General features: G+C 44.9%; 1 protein-coding gene across 4 annotated transcripts in view; it reads right to left on the reverse strand.

The window, feature by feature from the left end:
* The window catches only part of LOC310781422 (IQ motif and SEC7 domain-containing protein 1-like), a gene marked incomplete at its 5' end in the record, with an annotated part of 183,383 nt that overhangs the window by 145,015 nt on the left and 17,548 nt on the right, over positions 1-20,820 (reverse strand). For 3 of the 4 annotated variants that reach the window (XM_083642047.1, XM_083642046.1, XM_083642045.1), the window contains one exon: positions 8,685-8,714. The exons of the other annotated variant lie outside the window; for it this stretch is intronic. In XM_083642047.1, the coding sequence (XP_083498173.1) occupies positions 8,685-8,714 (30 nt within the window). The remainder of the gene's footprint in view (positions 1-8,684; positions 8,715-20,820) is intronic. 4 annotated transcript variants of the gene reach the window in all.

Consider the following 20,820-nt stretch of genomic DNA (forward strand, 5'->3'; position numbering starts at 1 on the left):
CGCACACGCACGCGCACGCACGCACACGCGCACACACGCACGCACGCACACTGACACACACACGCACGCGCACGCACGCACACACGCACACACGCACGCACACACGCACGCACACACACACACACACACACACACACACGGCTTACAGTGTAAGCGAGGCTTATTAGTTTATAGCATCCTGTGCCAAGTTCAGTGGTTGTTCCATTATTAATGATCCTGAGAAAAACAAAATTTGAAATGGCCCTTGTAGTCACGGCGTGGCATATTATGATGTCATGGCATGGCATATTGATGTCATGGCGTGGCATATTATGATGTCATGGCATGGCATATTGATGTCATGGCGTGGCATATTATGATGTCATGGCATGGCATATTGATGTCATGGCGTGGCATATTATGATGTCATGGCATGGCATATTGATGTCATGGCGTGGCATATTATGATGTCATGGCATGGCATATTGATGTCATGGCGTGGCATATTATGATGTCATGGCGTGGCATATTATGATGTCATGGCGTGGCATATTATGATGTCATGGCATGGCATATTGATGTCATGGCGTGGCATATTATGATGTCATGGCGTGGCATATTGATGTCATCATGGCGTGGCATATTATGATGTCATGGCGTGGCATATTGATGTCATGGCGTGGCATATTATGATACCATGGCGTGGCATATTATGATGTCATGGTGTGGCATATTATGATGTCATGGCATGGCATATTGATGTCATGGCGTGGCATATTAACAGGGGCAGATATCTACGTGACTGTGAGCCAGGCCTGCAGTGTGTTGTCAGTAGAGGGCGCTGCGTTGGCAGTTTGTAGGCATTTCAAAGCGCTTTTAAAGAGACGTCGCTGAATATTTGCACAGATGCTTATAGGCTACTACAGTATAGCCATATACAGTATGTCTGTCTGGGGAGAGCATTAGAGGGGCGGGGCTACAGTGTTAGCGGTGGGAAGCTAAGCGCTCTCTGTGGTCTATGGGGAGGAGTGTAGTGCCGCTCTAGTAGCTAGAGCTAACCAGGGCTAGGTCTAGCTAACCCCGACACACACACACACACATTGCACTGAATAGTTGGTAGAATTGTGATAAATAGCGTGTGATGTGGTAAAGTGATACATCACTTTGTTGGAACATTATTTAGAGCTGGAACTTGTTGTTTACTACAAGATTTGCAATAAGATACCAAAACATGAGTGGGTTGAGCAGCAAGGCAGGTTATTTTGTGTAACGTGTGGAATTGATTCAGTTTGCCCAGTGGGGAAACAGCATTATTTTAGCTTGTATTGAGTGATGCTCCTCCCCCAGGTGTGTGTTTACAACTATGGTGGCACAAAGGACTTTTTTTTTAAACAAATTATAGTTTCATTTATCATGATCAAAGTAAATGTAGCAATTTATCATGATATGGATTTCAGGTCATATTGCCCAGCCCTAATACCTGTGGTCAGAACTATTTTCTTTGGTTAATTTTGAAAACCTATTCTTTTCTTCTCTTCACTAAGGTTGTAAAGGGATGTAATATTATATATATATATATTATATTATATTATATTATATTATATTATATTATATTATATTATATTATATATCCTGTTAATTTTCAGAAATTTTCCTTGGCAAATATTCTATTTGGTGAATTTAAAGGAATTTCGAAATAAATGGAGAAAAAAGGTATATTAACACTTTGAGTGCCACGGCCCTTGGGCAAAAGGTGCTGTACTGTGCCACATAGGCCGCAATGCATTTTAAAACAGTCATATAATTTCTTTAATAATTACTATGTAAACACTGAACACGCACAAATAACGATGAGACTCTCTTCTATCACCTGCAAAAAAAAGTTTATTGATCCCATTTTCCGTTCTTTAGTTATGAGCCGGAGAAGATAGCTTGATTTGACCAAAAACAGCCATTTTTTTCTAGAAACCTGAGATATTCAGCCTTTTGTGAAAGGAAGCATTTCAAGCACATCATTGACTCATTGCTAATATTTTCTGATGTAATGACACCTCAAAAATAATTTCCTTCAATAAAAGAGTGAAAACAAAGGAATTTTGTTTGGCCAAATAATATTTTTTAGCTGCAACCAGCAGCGCTGGCCCCTGCGTGCGCAGACCCTACACCTTCATGCTGGTCTTGATTTACTGCTGGTGGGCATCAGATAGCCTATTCTAGCTTGTTTGCTCTCTGTGCATCGAGCCTGCTGCAGTTGCCTGGGTCTGTTGTATGCTGTAGTGTCCTGCGTGCCCCACCTCCCCCCCTCCTCCTCCCCCCCCCCCCCCCCCCCCGTTGTGGGAGGAGTGTCTCTCTGCTCTGCTCGGCTCTGCTGTGAGTGCGTTTGCTCTGCGTGTGCTCAGCACTGAAAAGTCCGCTACATCCAGCTTTTTTACAGCCGCGTGTATTTGTCACCAGCTCCCATGCTTCCAGTTGAGAATAATAACAACTCCACGGCTGATCATGCGAATGGGCTGTTGCAGCGGACACGGAGGTGCTCAATTGTGACAGCAGATTGGCTGCTGCAGGGGCACAGCTAACGTTATGCTTCAATGAAGCAGCTGCATACGGACGGATGCGATTTCCTTTTCCCCAACGACTTCTTCTGTGTGTTTTACTCCACTTTCTCTCATCTGGAGTGCGCTGTCGCCACCTAAGGGTTCTGTAAAATAGGTTAGACACATTCAATAGCTCTCATATTGTAAGAGGCGATGTAAGAGGCATAGATCGACACCCCCCCGTCAAAAAAACAATTTCGAGTTATTGACGCCATTTGGCGTCGCTGGCAGCCTACGGTAAATTTCTAATGACGCCATATGGCGTCGCTGGCACTCAATGTGTTAAAGTAAACGTGCTTCTCTACAACTCTCCAAAGTTCCACACTCCCTCACTTGAAACCGGGGCGGCGTGTCAAACAAATGTTGAACAGCCTGACGTTTTTCTCTCCCCAATTGCATCTTCTTGTACTGAGGTGGACGAGGTACTCTAGTCTGATGTCTTGTACTGAGGTGGACGAGGTACTCTAGTCTGATGTCTTGTACTGAGGTGGACGCGGTACTCTAGTCTGATGTGTTGTACTGAGGTGGACGAGGTACTCTAGTCTGGTGTCTTGTACTGAGGTGGACGAGGTACTCTAGTCTGATGTCTTGTACTGAGGTGGACGCGGTACTCTAGTCTGGTGTCTTGTACTGAGGTGGACGAGGTACTCTAGTCTGATGTCTTGTACTGAGGTGGACGAGGTACTCTAGTCTGGTGTCTTGTACTGAGGTGGACGAGGTACTCTAGTCTGATGTCTGAGGGCGGCTGTAGCTCAGGAGGTAGAGCGGGTCGTCCACTAATCGCTTTGGATAAAAGAGGTCGGTGGTTCGATTCCCGGCTCCTCCAGTCTGCATGTCGAAGTGTCCTTGGGCAAGACACTGAACCCTAAATTGCTCCTGATGGTGTGCCAGCACCCTGCGTGGCAGCCTGCCGCCATCGGTGTGTGAATGGGTGAATGTAACTACTGACTGTAAAGCGCTTTAGATAAAAGCGCTATATAAATGCAGGCCATTTACCATTTGATGTCTTGTACTGAGGTGGACGCGGTACTCTAGTCTGATGTGTTGTACTGAGGTGGACGTGGTACTCTAGTCTGGTGTCTTGTACTGAGGTGGATGCGGTACTCTAGTCTGATGTCTTGTACTGAGGTGGACGTGGTACTCTAGTCTGATGTGTTGTACTGAGGTGGACGCGGCACTCTAGTCTGATGTCTTGAGGCTTTTCACTGATTCACAGGATAACATCAGTGCTGGACTGCCATCATCTCTACTCCTCAAAGCAGAGAAGGCAGTTATTGATTTCTCTCAGAAATGTCATGGCTTTTACATCCAGCCAGGCTGCCTCTGCATCAGTGATGAACCCAAAGTGTGCTGGAAAGACACCCAGCACGTCTAGTGAGGAGAACCCACAGCCTTGACACACCACCAACGTCTAGGACGTTTGGTCAAATTCACAAGCAAGGATGGCATGTGGAAGACAGATGAGAGGATTCCATTTGAAGAGAAGATTCTATACAATAATACAGGGGTGCCCAATACGTCGATCGGTCGACCGGTCGATCGCGAAGGTAGTGTGGTAGATCGCATGGCATTGAGGGGATTTTTTTTTTTTTTTTTTTTTTTTTATAATAAAATAAAATATAATGGAAGTACATGCAGTTGTTTATTTTAATTATGGATCATAATACAATGCAATTGTATTGTAAAGTGAGAAAAAATAAATCATGTATTGGGGGAAAAAGTGATGCATCGATTTAAGATGCATCGATAATCGTAATCGAATCGAATCGTAGCCCTCTGAATCGTAATCGAATCGAATCATGTGGCCAGTGAAGATTCACAGCCCTAATGTCAAGTGGTTGTGGGACAACGAGAAAGTGTTGTGAGGTTAGTTACTGCAGGCTGGAAACGATGTGTGTGCGTTTGCGATGTTGAAACTGGACTGGTAGATCTCGGGAGGCTGGCTACTTGAAAAGTAGATCTTGGGTCAAAAACGTTTGGGCACCCCTGCAATAATACAATATACAATAATAATTTAAAACAGCATCATGTTTGTAGAGATGTTTTTTGGATTTATCAACAGTATGAATTCCAAAGGTTGCCTTAAATTCCTACATCCAAAAAATAAATACAAATAAATCCAAAATGTCCCAAAATTCCCTAAGTTGACAGAACTTATGTATAGCCTAACCCTACTATTAACACGTTCACTGCCAATGACGAGTTGACTCGTCAAACACAATCCAACCGTTCACTGCCAACGACGAGTTGACTCGTCAAAAAAAATTTTTTTTTTTTTTTGACGGTGCTACGTGGATCAATGTCCCCCACGTCTCCTATAAAAATATTGGAAGTATTGAATGTGTATAATCTATTTTACCGACCAACTAAGTGGCGACAGTGCTCTCCCGACAGAGAGAAAGCCAACCAAAAACAGCCGCGGGAGCAAGCCATTCTCAAGGAAATGGCATGGCGATTTTACAGTCATCAGTCACCAGACTCGCCTGAGAGCGGCCGCGCCAGCAGCAGCACACAGAGAGCGGTGCTGGCGTGGGGGATTGCAAATTTGCATAATAGATTATGGGTGAAACACACTTTGAAACACCCGCAGAAAGGCCAGAATCGCACGCATTCCGAAAACCCAGAAACGAACGAGCCTCATTCTAATACTGTAGGCGAAAACGCTTTCACGCTGCTGCACACCGGCGCACAACGGTGTGGGGTTCCAAAAATAGACTGGGTGGGCAGCATAAAGCCTAGAATCGCACAAAGCTTCATCAAAGCTCTCAACCGAAAATCCAAGAAACGATTGAGTCCCATCCACAGTCCACACTCGCCACACTCGCCGACGAGGGGCCGCCAGAGAGGGAGGCTGCTCACTGCTCAGACAGGCAGGAGAAACTGGCTTGTGACAAACGCCACCAGACACGCCCACGGAGGGAGGAGTTTAAAGGAGAGGGTGTTCAGAACTATATTGTTCAGATGTCTGATCTCTCACTGATGCCAAAAATAAATGGTTAAAGTGACTGTTCTGCCTGTTTGATTGAATTTCACAAAACTGCGATTATCTCAGCTTCCTGTCTCACGCTGAAACCATGCTGTACTCAACGGCTAATATCTACATAACTACTAACTCTACAAACTAACTCTTTTAGACAGAGAAAGCACACATTCTATTAGTACTTTTGTGAACTTCGTGTTCACAAAGTCCAAGCAGAAAATTATCCTCGGCTCTTGTAAAATGAGCCAGAATTCTCAAAAAACGGCTTGGCAGAAGCTACCTACAGTAAAAAAAAATGGCTGGCAGTGAATGTGTTAAAGGAACAGTTCACGCAAAAAATGAAAATGCCTGTTGAACACACACTGACTTCAGTAAAGTACAACCGAAGTCAATGGTGACTGACTGGTTTTCTGTCGAGTTGTGTTTTATAAGGACAAACTTCACCTGTGTTTCAACTGGCATGAGGGTGAGTAGATGATGACAGAATTTAAATTGTTTGGGTGAACTGTTCCTTTAATATGTTAATTCTGTGCCATTGGATCGTGCTTTTCAAGGAATATTTCCCCCGTTTGGAACTATGACTATGGAGCGCTGGGGGATCAACCTGAAGGCCAGTGGCGACAGTGAAACAGTATTGTTTGAGGCTTAAAATGGAAAATGTACCGAGGTGAAATCACCTCATGACTTATTGGTTTTCGTTGTTTAATATTGCAGATAATATGATCTGCAGTATATATTGTCCATAAGAGATTTGAACTGAGGCAGAGTTTTAGAATGAAAAACACACTTCTAGTCTATATTGCTTCCAGTAAACTCCATCACAGCATTTGAATGCTTGGAGTGAGATGATATTTGGTCCCTTAAAACTTAAAACAGAGCACATTAAACCTAAGACCATCAATTTCTTCAGCTTATTTTGTAGGCTACATACAATTATTATTATTATTATTAATAATTCTTATTATTATTAATTTGTAGGCTACATACAATTATTATAATTATTATAATTATTATAATTACTATTAATTATTATTATTATTATTATTATTATTATTATTTTGTAGGCTACATACAATTATTATTATTATTCATTATTATTATTATTATTTTGTAGGCTACATACAATTATTATTGTTATTATTTATTATTATTATTATTTTGTAGGCTACATACAATTACATTTGAAATAACGCATTTCCTATTCCCATAGATTTCTTTTTTTAGTACACTGATGATGAGTGTGAAGATAGGTACTGAGTGGGCAGACAGACTTCACACACACACACACACACACGCACGCACGCACACGCACACCTACACTTACTGTGATGGATGGTACAAAGACAAAGACAAAGAAGAAGAAGAAAACAGAAGAGAAGAAGCCGGGGGAGAACAGAGTTGGTTTGAAAAAGCACTTTTCTCAAACAGCTGACAGGCTCCTCTACACTCTGTTCAAAAACACACTCCCCATGCCTGTCACATTGTACCTGCCTATGTTCATATCAATGATGGATCCACATTGAGTTTGAAATCATCCCACGTCGTAAGTCTGTCAACAGAGACGTTCCCGCAAACCTCCACATAGTGAACAACAAGCTAGCGTGTGACCTTGTGTTGCACCAACAACACACAACACTCCTTCCTCCCACTGTAATAACACACAACAACAACAACAACACACACAACACTCCTCCTTCCTCCCACTGTAATAACACACAACAACAACAACAACACACACAACACTCCTCCTTCCTCCCACTGTAATAACACACAACAACAACAACACACAACAACAACAACAACAACAACAACACACAACAACAACAACACAACAACACACATCACTCCTCCTTCCTCCCACTGCAATAACACACAACAACAACAACAACAACACACAACAACACACAGCACTCCTCCTTCCTCCCACTGTAATAACACACAACAACAACAACAACAACAACACACAACACACACAACACTCCTCCTTCCTCCCACTGTAATAACACACAACAACAACAACAACAACAACAACAACACACAACAACAACAACAACAACACACAACAACACACATCACTCCTCCTTCCTCCCACTGCAATAACACACAACAACAACAACAACAACACACACAACACTCCTCCTTCCTCCCACTGTAATAACACACAACAACAACAACAACACACAACAACACACAGCACTCCTCCTTCCTCCCACTGTAATAACACACAACAACAACACACACAACAACAACACACACAACACTCCTCCTTCCTCCCACTGTAATAACACACAACAACAACAACAACACAACAACAACACACAACAACACTCCTCCTTCCTCCCACTGTAATAACACACAACAACAACAACAACACACAACAACACAACAACAACACTCCTCCTTCCTCCCACTGTAATAACACACAACAACAACAACAACAACAACACACAACAACAACAACAACACAACAACACACAGCACTCCTCCTTCCTCCCACTGTAATAACACACAACAACAACACACACAACAACAACACACACAACACTCCTCCTTCCTCCCACTGTAATAACACACAACAACAACAACAACAACACAACAACAACACACAACAACACTCCTCCTTCCTCCCACTGTAATAACACACAACAACAACAACACACAACAACACAACAACAACACTCCTCCTTCCTCCCACTGTAATAACACACAACAACAACAACACACAACAACACACAGCACTCCTCCTTCCTCCCACTGTAATAACACACAACAACAACAACACACAACAACACACAGCACTCCTCCTTCCTCCCACTGTAATAACACACAACAACAACAACAACAACAACAACACACAACACACAACAACACAACACAACACTCCTCCTTCCCCCCACTGTAATAACGCCCACCCCATCAGGCCTGCAACACAGACAATCAGTCATCACGGCAAAGCAGCTTTAGTCAGCTTCATCAATTCAAACCACCACCACCAAGATTAGGGGTTTTTTCCCCTCCAAAAGAACGGATTTGGAGGTGGTTTGTTGTAAAGTAGATTCACAGAATGAATGCGGACGCACATTTCCAAATTACGTTATGAAAGAAGACGTTGGTGAGGCAGGTGGACGTACCTGACCATTCTGGAAGAGTCACATTCAGACCTGCAAGACAAAAAAGAGAAGTGGTGCAGTGATCTTGTTGAGCATGTTGTTGAACATGTTGTTGAGCATGTTGTTGAGCATGTGGAGCATGTGGAGCATGTTGTTGAGCATGTGGAGCATGTTGTTGAGCATGTGGAGCATGTTGTTGAGCATGTGGAGCACGGATGCTCCAGCGTGTCAGTAATGTTATGTAGGGCAATAGAAGCAAATGTAATATCACCTCATAAAATGCTTCACTGATCCCCTCCCTTTGATTCAGCAACTGCATTCATAAAGGAGCCATGTTTAGCTGTATAGCACATCAGATGCTACATGGAGCACATCAGATGCTACATGGAGCACATCAGATGCTACATGGAGCACATGCATTTTGTGTCCAAAATCATGACTCCATGTTTTGCATACTTAGGTACTATAACTTAGATGCAACAAGCACACAGATTTAATACACATTTAAAAATGATACATTCATATTCCATTGGGGTGGGGGGGAATTCCATTGCAATGGAAAAGAGATTATTAGTATTAGTATTGTTATTGTTATTATTATTATTATTGTTGTTGTTGTTGTTATCATTATTATTATTTTACAAATATGTTCTCCTAGCAGAAATATTTTTTACTCACAGCTCATACTGTGTCAGCGTATTTGGGTAATTGAAAAGCGCTTTATAAAATACATTAATTATTATTATTATTATTATAACAAAATAGGCACAACATGAGGCAGCAGACACCACGGCTGAAATACAACATTTTTTGAGATAGTGAAGAAAAACCATGGCGAAGTGAGTCAGGCAAGCTGCACCATGTCAACCACAAAGACAAGACACAGCAAAAGACATTATTACATGAAACATGTGTGGAAAGACAGTAGGCTACTGTATCCAGTGATTTAATAGTACTAGTAGTCATTTGGTTAGGGAAGACCTAGTCTCGGCTCCCAGACATTTGGTGAGCGGCACCAACAGCAGCGTGACCTACACCAGCGGATAGAGACTGAGAACTGAGTCTAGGGAAGATCGAAACCCGCCCCCTCTTAGAAATGCTCTGAAGTGAGTGCAATCTCAGACGAAGAGGCAATGAGTTTTGAGAGAGAATTGACGAATCAGTTTGAATATCAGGCTAGTAACGTAGTTTGAATATCAGGCTGGTAACGTAGTTTGAATATCAGGCTAGTAACGTAGTTTGAATATCAGGCTGGTAACGTAGTTTGAATATCAGGCCAGTAACGTAGTTTGAATATCAGGCTAGTAACGTAGTTTGAATATCAGGCTAGTAACGTAGTTTGAATATCAGGCTAGTAACATAGTTTGAATATCAGGCTAGTAACATAGTTTGAATATCAGGCTAGTAACGTAGTTTGAATATCAGGCTAGTAACGTAGTTTGAATATGAGGCTAGTAACGTAGTTTGAATATGAGGCTAGTAACGTAGTTTGAATATCAGGCTAGTAACGTAGTTTGAATATCAGGCTAGTAACGTAGTTTGAATATGAGGCTAGTAACGTAGTTTGAATATCAGGCTAGTAACGTAGTTTGAATATCAGGCTAGTAACGTAGTTTGAATATCAGGCTAGTAACGTAGTTTGAATATCAGGCTAGTAACATAGTTTGAATATCAGGCTAGTAACATAGTTTGAATATCAGGCTAGTAACATAGTTTGAATATCAGGCTAGTAACATAGTTTGAATATCAGGCCAGTAACGTAGTTTGAATATGAGGCTAGTAACGTAGTTTGAATATCAGGCTAGTAACGTAGTTTGAATATCAGGCTAGTAACGTAGTTTGAATATGAGGCTAGTAACGTAGTTTGAATATCAGGCTAGTAACATAGTTTGAATATCAGGCTAGTAACGTAGTTTGAATATATCAGGCTAGTAACGTAGTTTGAATATCAGGCTGGTAACGTAGTTTGAATATCAGGCTGGTAACGTAGTGTATCAGCGTAAGACCTCTAATGGGTCTGGTGGCGTTGAGACTAATTTTGGGCTAATCTGGACCAAAAGGCCAGTAAAGCTACTGCATGGCTACAATAGAACAGGCTAACTTGATGAGCCCACTTATTGGCTGTTTTTACCCTTTCACATGGCGAGAACAACGAGGCCTTCATGGTGACAGCAGTGAAAGAGAATGCAACTTCTACCTTTGATGCTTAGCTCCATACTATTGATGTATAGCTCTCTCTCTCTGTGTGTGTGTGTGTGTGTGTGTGTGTGTGTGTGTGTGTGTGTGTGTGTGTGTGTGTGTGTGTGTGTGTGTGTGTGTGTGCGTGCGCGTGTCTGTGCGTGTGTGTGTGCGTACGTGCGTACGTGCGTGTGTGTGTGTGTGTGTGTGTGTGTGTGTGTGTGTGTGTGTGTGTGTGTGTGTGTGCGTGTGTGTGTGTCTCATGAGGAGCACGATCTTGAGTTTGGGTTGAGTTGGTTTGAAGAGATAATGATCATCCCGAGGCCCACTCTCTGTTGGCGGGCGGAGCTATCTCTTCTTCTCTCTCATCAATATCGGTTACTTTACTCGTTTGTTTTCGTCTGCGTCGGCTACCTCACTACTCTTCTTCTCTCGCTTCATCTCGATGTTCTTCTATCAGCTAAACAGCTTCTCTGCCACCAAAGCTCTGTTATATATCATCAAAAGAACATAAACAATCTCTGTTATATATCATCAAAAGAACATAAACAATCTCTGTTATATATCATCAAAAGAACATAAACAATCTCTGTTATATATCATCAAAAGAACATAAACAAACAATTTCATAAAGCGTAGGAAGGAAAGTCACCCCCCCCCCCCCCCCCCGCCCCCTCAAGCGTGCGTGATTGTGGGATTAGGTTGAGTTGACATGTAGCGCTGGGTCAATATGCTGCACTGGTAGGGTGAGATTCATTGACACACATACTACAGCCCAAATTCAATGGCAATTACCAAAGCTATCGATCGCTGTATATAACGCCTTGCTGAAAGAAAGATCTGACCAAACCATATTCCACAAATCTTTTGTTGGATGATAACTTGTCTATCTGCAAAGCTGCGACCCTCCGCCTCTCGCAGACCCAACAGCCTGCTGCAAACCAACGCTCCCAGCTGCAAACCAACGCTCCCAGCTGCAAACCAACGCTCCCAGCTGCACACCAACGCTCCAGCTGCACACCAACGCTCCAGCTCGCAGTGGTCAGAACCTGGTCAGAACCCTGGACAGCTCTTCTCTCCTAAGGAAAGGCCTCTCATGAAGATAATGCTCTATCCAGGGGCTTTGGAAGTGGGCGGCGGCAGGGATTCTGTTAGCCGGCTTTTAGCCGGTATTTGTTGCCGTGGGCCGGCAAATTAAAAGGTCACCGGCTCAAGTGGCCGGCTGGTAATATGCCAGATAAATAAATTCCTTCTATAAAATAGCATAATATTGTGTGACCTATGATGATGTTGCCAATAAGCTACCACTTAAATAGAGACTTAGGCTACATAATATTTTTTCCGACCCCGCTGTTATGTTGAGTGTTTTGTGAAAAAGAAAAATATAGCAGACGCTTTCTTCAAAAGCCGCACATGCAGCATCAGTCCCGCCGGCTAGCGCTGGACCCACTGTGACTTCATGCAGGAGGAAACCCAAATGTCAAAACAGACATCCTTGCTAGGCCAGTCCTTTTTTTAATCTAGATCGTGCAACGACAAGTACTTCAGCCGAGGCCAGCAAGACGGCAGGAAAGCGTCAAGCACCTGCTATTCTTCCTCAAGAAGAAACAGAAGCATGCCTGCCGCCGTCAAAAGCGAAAGAGACTGGCTGTCAATGGTCAATGGTCAATGGTCAATGTCAATTTAGCGTAGGTAAAAAGCCTTTTATAACCTACTTCGGGCGAATCAATCAATCAATCAATCAATCAATGGCTCGCGCTTGTTGCCCGACGCTCGTATGATGAGGAGATGAATCAAAATGCTTACCACAAATAAAGTCACATGGGAGCCGAGAACGACCAGGTGTGGAGTGGGAGAGATTAAGGTGCGTATAGCCTATTGCTGTTGGGTCTGACCGCGTGAGACAAAGTACTCAAAATGGCTTCTGTGGTACTGTAGCTCCCAATCCCGTTACAATAGGTGTCTCCAGAACCACATTATAAGCCAATTTACAATATTGGAAACAATATTGTAATTTTATTGCCATTTTCTCCTTGTCATTAAATTGATGGTACCTGGCTGTAACACTGCCTGTATGAAATCGGTTCTGAAATTGAATCAATATCATGCAAAATTAAACCAATATCAAGTTGTCATTTTACAGAGCAGTCGCAACTATTTGATTTGAGACAGATGCAGCGGCATCTGTATAACTGCAAAACACAAGTAGCACAGCATAGTATGAAGAAGATAGCTCTATCAGAATGTATTAGCAGCGAGCTACTTTGATGAAATATTAAGCGATGTTGCAGCAGTCTGGACAACGCTCATTACTGGACATGAGATGAATGAATCCCAGGACCACGTCTGATCCAAGCAGAATCCATCATCTTTACGATGTATGTAGTATACAGTAACAGCAGAGTATTATACAGTATGTAATAGGGATGTTCATTTTGAAAATTTTCCAAAATCGATAATCGGTGAAAATTAACGATCAATTATCGATTATCGATCATATTAATACTTAGAAAATTTTCAATATTTTCAATTTTTTTTTTTTTTTTTTTACAAAATGAATGCCTATGGCAGAAAATACGAAAGACAACGTGTTCTCCTCAATGAACTCTTTATTTCAATGTGTCTCCTCTCCAACACTGCTGTCCCCGGCGCATGCCGGTGTGAATTTCCCATGTTTAAAACAGTTTTGTTGGCACAAAGGCCCGTGCCCAGCCAGAAAACTAGAGACTATATGAAGCTCCACCTCACGTTAGTCGGCTGTGCAATGGAGTGGGGCGAGGAGGAACGAATTCCACCCAAACCTAGTCCAAAAAAATAAAAAAAATAAAAAAATAATAATAATAATAATAATTAAAAAATCGATCCAAATGCCACAGGATCGATTCCAATCCTTAACGATCAATTATCGATTTTCGATAATTGATGAACATCCCTAGTATGTAATATTCATAGCTTTCAAGGGGCGTTACGTGCTGCCGGGAACGCCCACCTGACGGTCAAAAAAAAACTTGTTCATTCCGCTGCCCGCCGAGTCGACTAGTTTCTCACGCTGTGTTTGTTCAGCCAAAATGCCGGATACCTGTTGTGCTATCGGTTGCACTAACCGACGAGGAGACACGCCTGGCTTGTGCTTTTACAGAATCCCGTCGGAGAAAGAAAACTCAGACAGGAGGAGGTTGTGGATTTGTGCGATTAGACGTGGTTCAGTCGCTGGGGAGGGCAAATGGCTTTTTTTCTACCATCAAAGTACACACGTTTTTGCGGCCAACATTTCATCAAAGGTAAGCTCAAGTAACGTTAACGGGGTATTTTAATCATTATTGTAACGTTACTTGAGCTTACCGTTGATGAAATGTTGGCCGCAAAGACGTGTGTACAAACGGCTGAACAAACAGCGTGATACCTGGCAATATAATGAGTTATATTTACTCTAAGTCAGTTTTGTATAGGGGTCCGCACCTCCGACCAAACTTATTTTTTCATCACTTATTATCATTGACGAAGCCATAACTGTTGCTATACGCTCGGCCAGACTACGTTACGGCTGCGGTTTGTCAACAATATGGCGCCGTCCGTGGTTATCGAATAAGGTCTATACAGTAACAGTACAATAAACGGAGGAGGGGGGGGGGGGATTCAATTTACACTCTCCTTTTTCCTGCATTTCCTGGACACAACAGCTGCAGAGATTCCTCCAGGTGCTCCACAAAGCCCTTTAATAATGCATGGAATGCCACATCCCATTGGAGGCATGGTTCCACAAGAAGAGCTCTCCAGGCTCTGTGATAGGTGGCTCCTCCCACAGGAAGAGCTCTCCAGGCTCTGTGATAGGTGGCTCCTCCCACAGGAAGAGCTCTCCAGGCTCTGTGATAGGTGGCTCCTCCCACAGGAAGAGCTCTCCAGGCTCTGTGATAGGTGGCTCCTCCCACAGGAAGAGCTCTCCAGGCTCTGTGATAGGTGGCTCCTCCCACAGGAAGAGCTCTCCAGGCTCTGTGATAGGTGGCTCCTCCCACAGCGGCCAGAGGAGACAAATCTCCAGTGGCAGAAGGAAGACTACAATCTCAGCGCATCCTGGAATGGAACCTAACCTCAGATTGCCATCTCTCCACTGTCATGTCAGCGTCTTCAATTCAAACCTCCCTCTCCTTACCCCAGTGCGGGTGTGTGTGTGTGTGTGTGTGTGTGTGTGTGTGTGTGTGTGTGTGTGTGTGCGTGTGTGTGTGCGTGCATGTGTTGTATAGTATACTGTACTGTATACCGTACTCTACAGTAGTACAGTTGTATACTTGTCGCTCAGCAGTGTGTTGCAGTAAGGACAGCTTGTTTCCTGTGCAGAGGGAGAGGAAGCGGACAGAGGACAGCTTAGGGGGTACGGTGGCGCAGTCGGTAGCGCTATCGCCTCACAGTTAGAAGGTCCTGATTCTCGCCTGGGACACTGTGAGCGCTGTGGTTGTGTTCCCCCCCCATATCCTCAGTGCCTACTGCCCAGGTGGGTTATCTCGTCGTAAGGGCCTTTCTCTCTGTGTGGAGTTTGCATGTTCTCCCCGTGCTCCCCCCAGGGGGTTCCTCCGTATATAACCCCCCCACTAAAAACATGCAGAAGATCAGATCGTCATCGTCATCCGACCAGTGACGACAACATCCGAAGTTGGTCCCCGGGCGCTGTACGAGAAAGCAACCACTGCTCCTGGCCTGCCCCCCGGAGGAAAGGACATGCCTGGATGGGTTAAATGCAGAGGACACTTTTCACCGGCCACCGTCAGAATGAGTGTGTTGTGGCCGCATGCATGTATTGTGGTGTTCGTGTGACAATAAAAGACGGGCTTGTCCGTTACGAGAGAGTTGTTTCCTGTGCAGAGGGACAGGAAGCGGACAGAGGGCACACCCTGCAACAGGGCAAAAAGTGCTGACTCAGAGTTGATCAATCTGCCTTTCTGCCAGAGTAAGTGCAACTGGACCCGACTGCAGCAGTCTGCTGGTTCTGATGACGGCTCCCCGCTCTGCAAACCTCACTGTGTTGCTGTTGCTGTCAATGCATCCATGTGTCTGCATGCAACATCTTTCCAGTCTGATGATTTCTGTTTCATTTTTGTGTTTTTAAATGTCACACACAGTATCCTATAGCAGTGGTTCTCAAATGGGGGTCCGGGGCACTTTGCCAGGGGGTCCGCAAAACGTTTTCAGGAAAATAAAAATTAAATTTTTTTTTTTTGCAAAAGCTTCATAGTTCAATGAAAATATCTTATGCTTTAAATCTAAAATGGTTCATGGATTACATTCTAATCTAACAAACCTATCAAGTCAAGCACGTACCTCTTGTAAGAGGGCCTTGGCTGAAAAACATTTGAGAACCTCTCTGTCCTATAGCCTGTGAGACCCCCCCCCCCCCCCCCCCCCCCCACACACACACACACACACACACACTGTAGCTATTTTATGTTCCTTGCCTCTTTCAGGGACGACCTGTTCTAAGGTAATTACACTCTTGTTATTTGTTTTTTCCACTAGAACATATTTAGCAGAACCTTGAAGACCAAAAAACAGCTTCTAGCACTTCATTATCTCCCTCATTATTACAGCAATGAGAAGAAACACAGAGAACTGAGGTAATAAAGGAAGTGTGTTTGTGGCTATTTCTCTTCTGGCTGAATGTGGAAGAAAACCAGGAGGGTAATTACAGTTTGTCCAAGGTGTGTGACTGTCCAATGAGTAGTCCTCCAAATAAGAGGTGTGTGTGTGTGTGTGTGTGTGTGTGTGTGTGTGTGTGTGTGAGTGAGTGAGTGAGTGAGTGAGTGAGTGAGTGAGTGAGTGAGTGAGTGTGTGTGTGTGTGTGTGTGTGTGTGTGTGTGTGTGTGTGTGTGTGTGTGTGTGTGTGCATGTGCTCGTGTGTGGTCGAGGAACTAAAGCTTTCTCTCCACAGCTTCCTCTGTAAAACAGAGCTAGCTCACTGGTAGCAGGCTAGCATCGCAAGATTCCTGGCAGCGGTACTTCCGGCTTGGTCAGACCTTCCCACAGACACAGCTGGCCGTGTCTGCGGGTGGAAGCTGGCGGAGTGTCCTGCTCGCTGCACTAGTGCCTCGGTGACGCCTACTTGGGGGGGGGGGGGGGGGGGGGGGGTGTCGAGAACATGATCGTCCCACACTCCTCGCTGTCAGGTGACAAGAAGGGTCTTGGGACGCACATTATGTTTGGGAGGATCACCAGATCAGCAGAGGGGGTGGAGCAACGACCGGGACAGCAGGGGGAATTGGCCGAGTACAATTGGGGAGAAAATGAGAGAAAAAAATCTGAAAAACTCATCCAAAAAAAGGACACACAGCGTTGTCCTTAAATGCACCACTTAGACCAAACTTAATTCAAACGTTTGTCACTTTCTGGATTTATTGAACATCATCGGCAGCAAGCATGACAGCTAGTATGAAATGCTTGAAGCTTTTCGAGAACAAACATACCGCTTCATTCTGCTGCGCTGGAAAAGAATAAATCAGCAGAAATAACATTGAATTGACAAACTTTTCAATCCAAAACAGAGTGGCACTTTGTTGACATTTGCGGCCCATTCACAACAAGGTCACCAAATGAGCAATGCCTTGAAGCTGTGGTCAGCCACAACAGCTCACTCACACCGACAGGCAGAGGTGGGAGAAGTACCTACATTCTTCACTTAAGTCAGGGTAATTATGCAGGAATCCTGAAGTTAAATTCAATACCTTTTAAGACTCTTTTTAAGACCATTTTCAATATATTTTAAGACCTTAAGTCGCCACTTTCGCCACATCAATGATAGGGGTGTAAATCACAAGTGTCATCACGATACAATATAGATTCTTTGGACATGGCGCCTAGGTGGGTTTGGCGGTGTCTGTCTGTCTGTCTGTTGGTCTGTCTGTCAGTCTGTCTGTCAGTCACGATTTTGGGAGACCGCGGAGCGGGCAATTTCAATAACTGCAGCCATGGCGCATCATCTCCAGAGTCTCCACCCTAGGAATTGAGCGTGCAAGATTCCTAGTTTCCATTTAAAAAGGGTTAGTACAGTAACAAAGTATTTGTTCTTAGTTACCCCCATCACAGCGTTCACCTTACAAACACATTTCTCTGCCTTTATGTGGGCTTCAGGCTTCTCCTCAGTCCACTGCGTAAATGGAGGGTATTCATCACGTTAGCGTTAGGCTCCTCAGCGCGCTACATGCTGGAGTCCATCTTACTGAGACTTAAATGATCTGTATTAATCAGCAGCTAATTACAAGCAGAAATGTGTCTGCCTAAGCATATCTAATGAGTCAGTGTGATCCTCTGCAGTGCTATGCTTCTTATGCTACTGCTAATTATCTATCTCTGGGAGGTGCCGGGGCGTGGACCCCCACTGGCTGTCTGCCCCCAACCCCCAACCCCCAACCCCCCCCCCCCCTCTCTCTCTCCCCCTCTCCTCCCCTCTCTACCTCCCTCTCCCCTCTCTCTTTCTCTCTCCTCCTCTCCTCCCCTCTCTCTCTCTCTCTCCCTCCCCGCCCCCCTCTCTCTTTCTCTCTCTCCCCCTCTCCTCCCCTCTCTCTTTCTCTCTCTCCCCTCTCCTCCCCTCTCTCTTTCTCTGTCTCCCCCTCTCCCCCTCTCCTCCCCTCTCTCTTTCTCTCTCTCCCCCTCTTCCCCTCTCTCTCTCTTCTCTCTCTCCCCCTCTCCTCCCCTCTCTCTTTCTCTCTCTCCCCCCTCTCCTCCCCTCTCTCTCTCTCTCTCTCTCCCCCTCTCCTCCCCCTCTCTCTCTCTGGAGCACATAGCATAGCCCACCTGCTCCATTTAGCCCCTTTCATTTCTCGCCATCTACTCATGGGCTTGCAGCCCAGCAGTCAATAAGTTATTTAGGCAAATGCCAAGCAGCATGACATGTAGTCAGCATGACATGCAGTCAGCATGACATGTAGACATGTAGTCAGCATGACATGTAGTGGTACTGTGGAGCAGGAGGGGACTGTGAGTGTGACTGTGTCATGTGACTGTGTCATGTGACTGTGTCACTCACTCATCTGCGGTTGTCAAGCCGGTTGCGAGGCCTTTATTGACACGCTTCCCGGAGGATATTTCATCTCTGTCTCGCCTCTATTGAGCTTTTATAGAGTCCGGTTCAGAGTGAAACCCGACTCCTGGCCCTGTTGAGCTTTTATAGAGTCCGGTTCAGAGTGAAACCTGACTCCTGGCCCTGTTGTTGCTTTTATAGAGTCCGGTTCAGAGTGAAACCTGACTCCTGGCCCTGTTGTTGCTTTTATAGAGTCCGGTTCAGAGTGAAACCTGACTCCTGGCCCTGTTGTTGCTTTTATAGAGTCCGGTTCAGAGTGAAACCTGACTCCTGGCCCTGTTGTTGCTTTTATAGAGTCCGGTTCAGAGTGAAACCTGACTCCTGGCCCTGTTGTTGCTTTTATAGAGTCCGGTTCAGAGTGAAACCTGACTCCTGGCCCTGTTGTTGCTTTTATAGAGTCCGGTTCAGAGTGAAACCCGACTCCTGGCCCTGTTGTTGCTTTTATATGGCTCATTTCCACCACATTTTACAGCCCTGCACAGCTCGTCACCACTCGGCTCTATTTGTTTTCGACCCGATGGATGTTTTGCTTCCACCGCTGCTCGATCTGCCCCCGCCCACCCACACCTGGTCGTCATAGCGACCGCATATCTGTCCTCCGCTTATAGCCGAAGTAGGCTATAACATATAACGTTAAAATTAAATCCATACACAGAACTTTCAAACTGTTTATGAAATACTGGTGCCTCTAAATAACCTACAGTGTACATGGGCAAATGTGACAATCGGACAGGAGAATGGATATCACTTTGTTGTTAGTCAAACTCACATGCATGCGCTGCGCGAGGGACGGGGGTTGCGCTACAGAGTGAAGCCTCTACCCCGGCGGCCTCTCACCAGGCAAGACCGCGGCTTCACCAAAGCCCCGCCTGCGGCCTAGCGGAGCCGACGCTGCACTCAACTACAAGGGCTTCCTGAGCAGCGGACTTTTTCTCTCTCAAAACAATTGAAAACCACCGCCATGTTAAAGCTGAGTAAGGAGATCGATTTTATTTCACCAGAGGCGAAGGCAACAACACAAAAGACTGATGGAAATAACATAACAGAAGAGAAGGTAAGCCCCACTAAACTGGTATGCATTGACAGTCAGTAGATGGAGTAAACACGATTCTGCCTGACCATCAGTCGTCTGCAGTGTTTTCACGTCACGGTATGGTACCGGGTCCACAGCGCTGGAACCTCAACAGAGCAGGGACCAAAAGCAGCATGACTCAACCCCGACTCAACCCAGGCTGTCCACGTTTTTGATCGGTGGAATGAGACAAAAAAGCGAGACGAGCTGGGCGGGGCCGCGCTGGTACCAGCGGTGGAAATGGGCCAATAGAGTCCGGTTCAGAGTGAAACCCGCCTCCTGGCCCTGTTGTTGAGTGAAACCCGACTCCTGGCCCTGTTGTTGAGTGAAACCCGACTCCTGGCCCTGTTGTTGAGTGAAACCCGACTCCTGGCCCTGTTGTTGAGTGAAACCCGACTCCTGGCCCTGAAAGGTCAAGAATTAATTAACACTTCGGTCTGAGCAGCATTTCCAAGAAGCGTGGCTAGAATTTTCTCTACCACATATAACGCAGATTCAGCAAATTCCGTGGACATTATCCTCACACACGAGACTGAAATGTCAGATGTTAATAATCAGATCTTAACATTATAGGTCACGACGCACGCCGAAAAGGCAGTATTGCCCTTTTCTCCAACCTCGGCTTCAGCGAGTATCTGCACCGGACAAAGAGGGTTGAAGACGCAGAAACTCCATTTGACTCCAGCTGCATTCCTGAACATATTGCTTGGATTTAGATCAGCTCTCAGAACCTAAAGGCCAAGGTACCAACACAGTACACACTGACAGAGTGGTACCAACACAGTGCACACTGACAGAGTGGTAACAACACAGTGCACACTGACAGAGTGGAAACAGAGTGA

This window comes from Poromitra crassiceps (genome assembly GCF_964638095.1).
Source record: "Poromitra crassiceps genome assembly, chromosome: 8".
Classification (NCBI taxonomy): Eukaryota; Metazoa; Chordata; class Actinopteri; order Beryciformes; family Melamphaidae; genus Poromitra; species Poromitra crassiceps.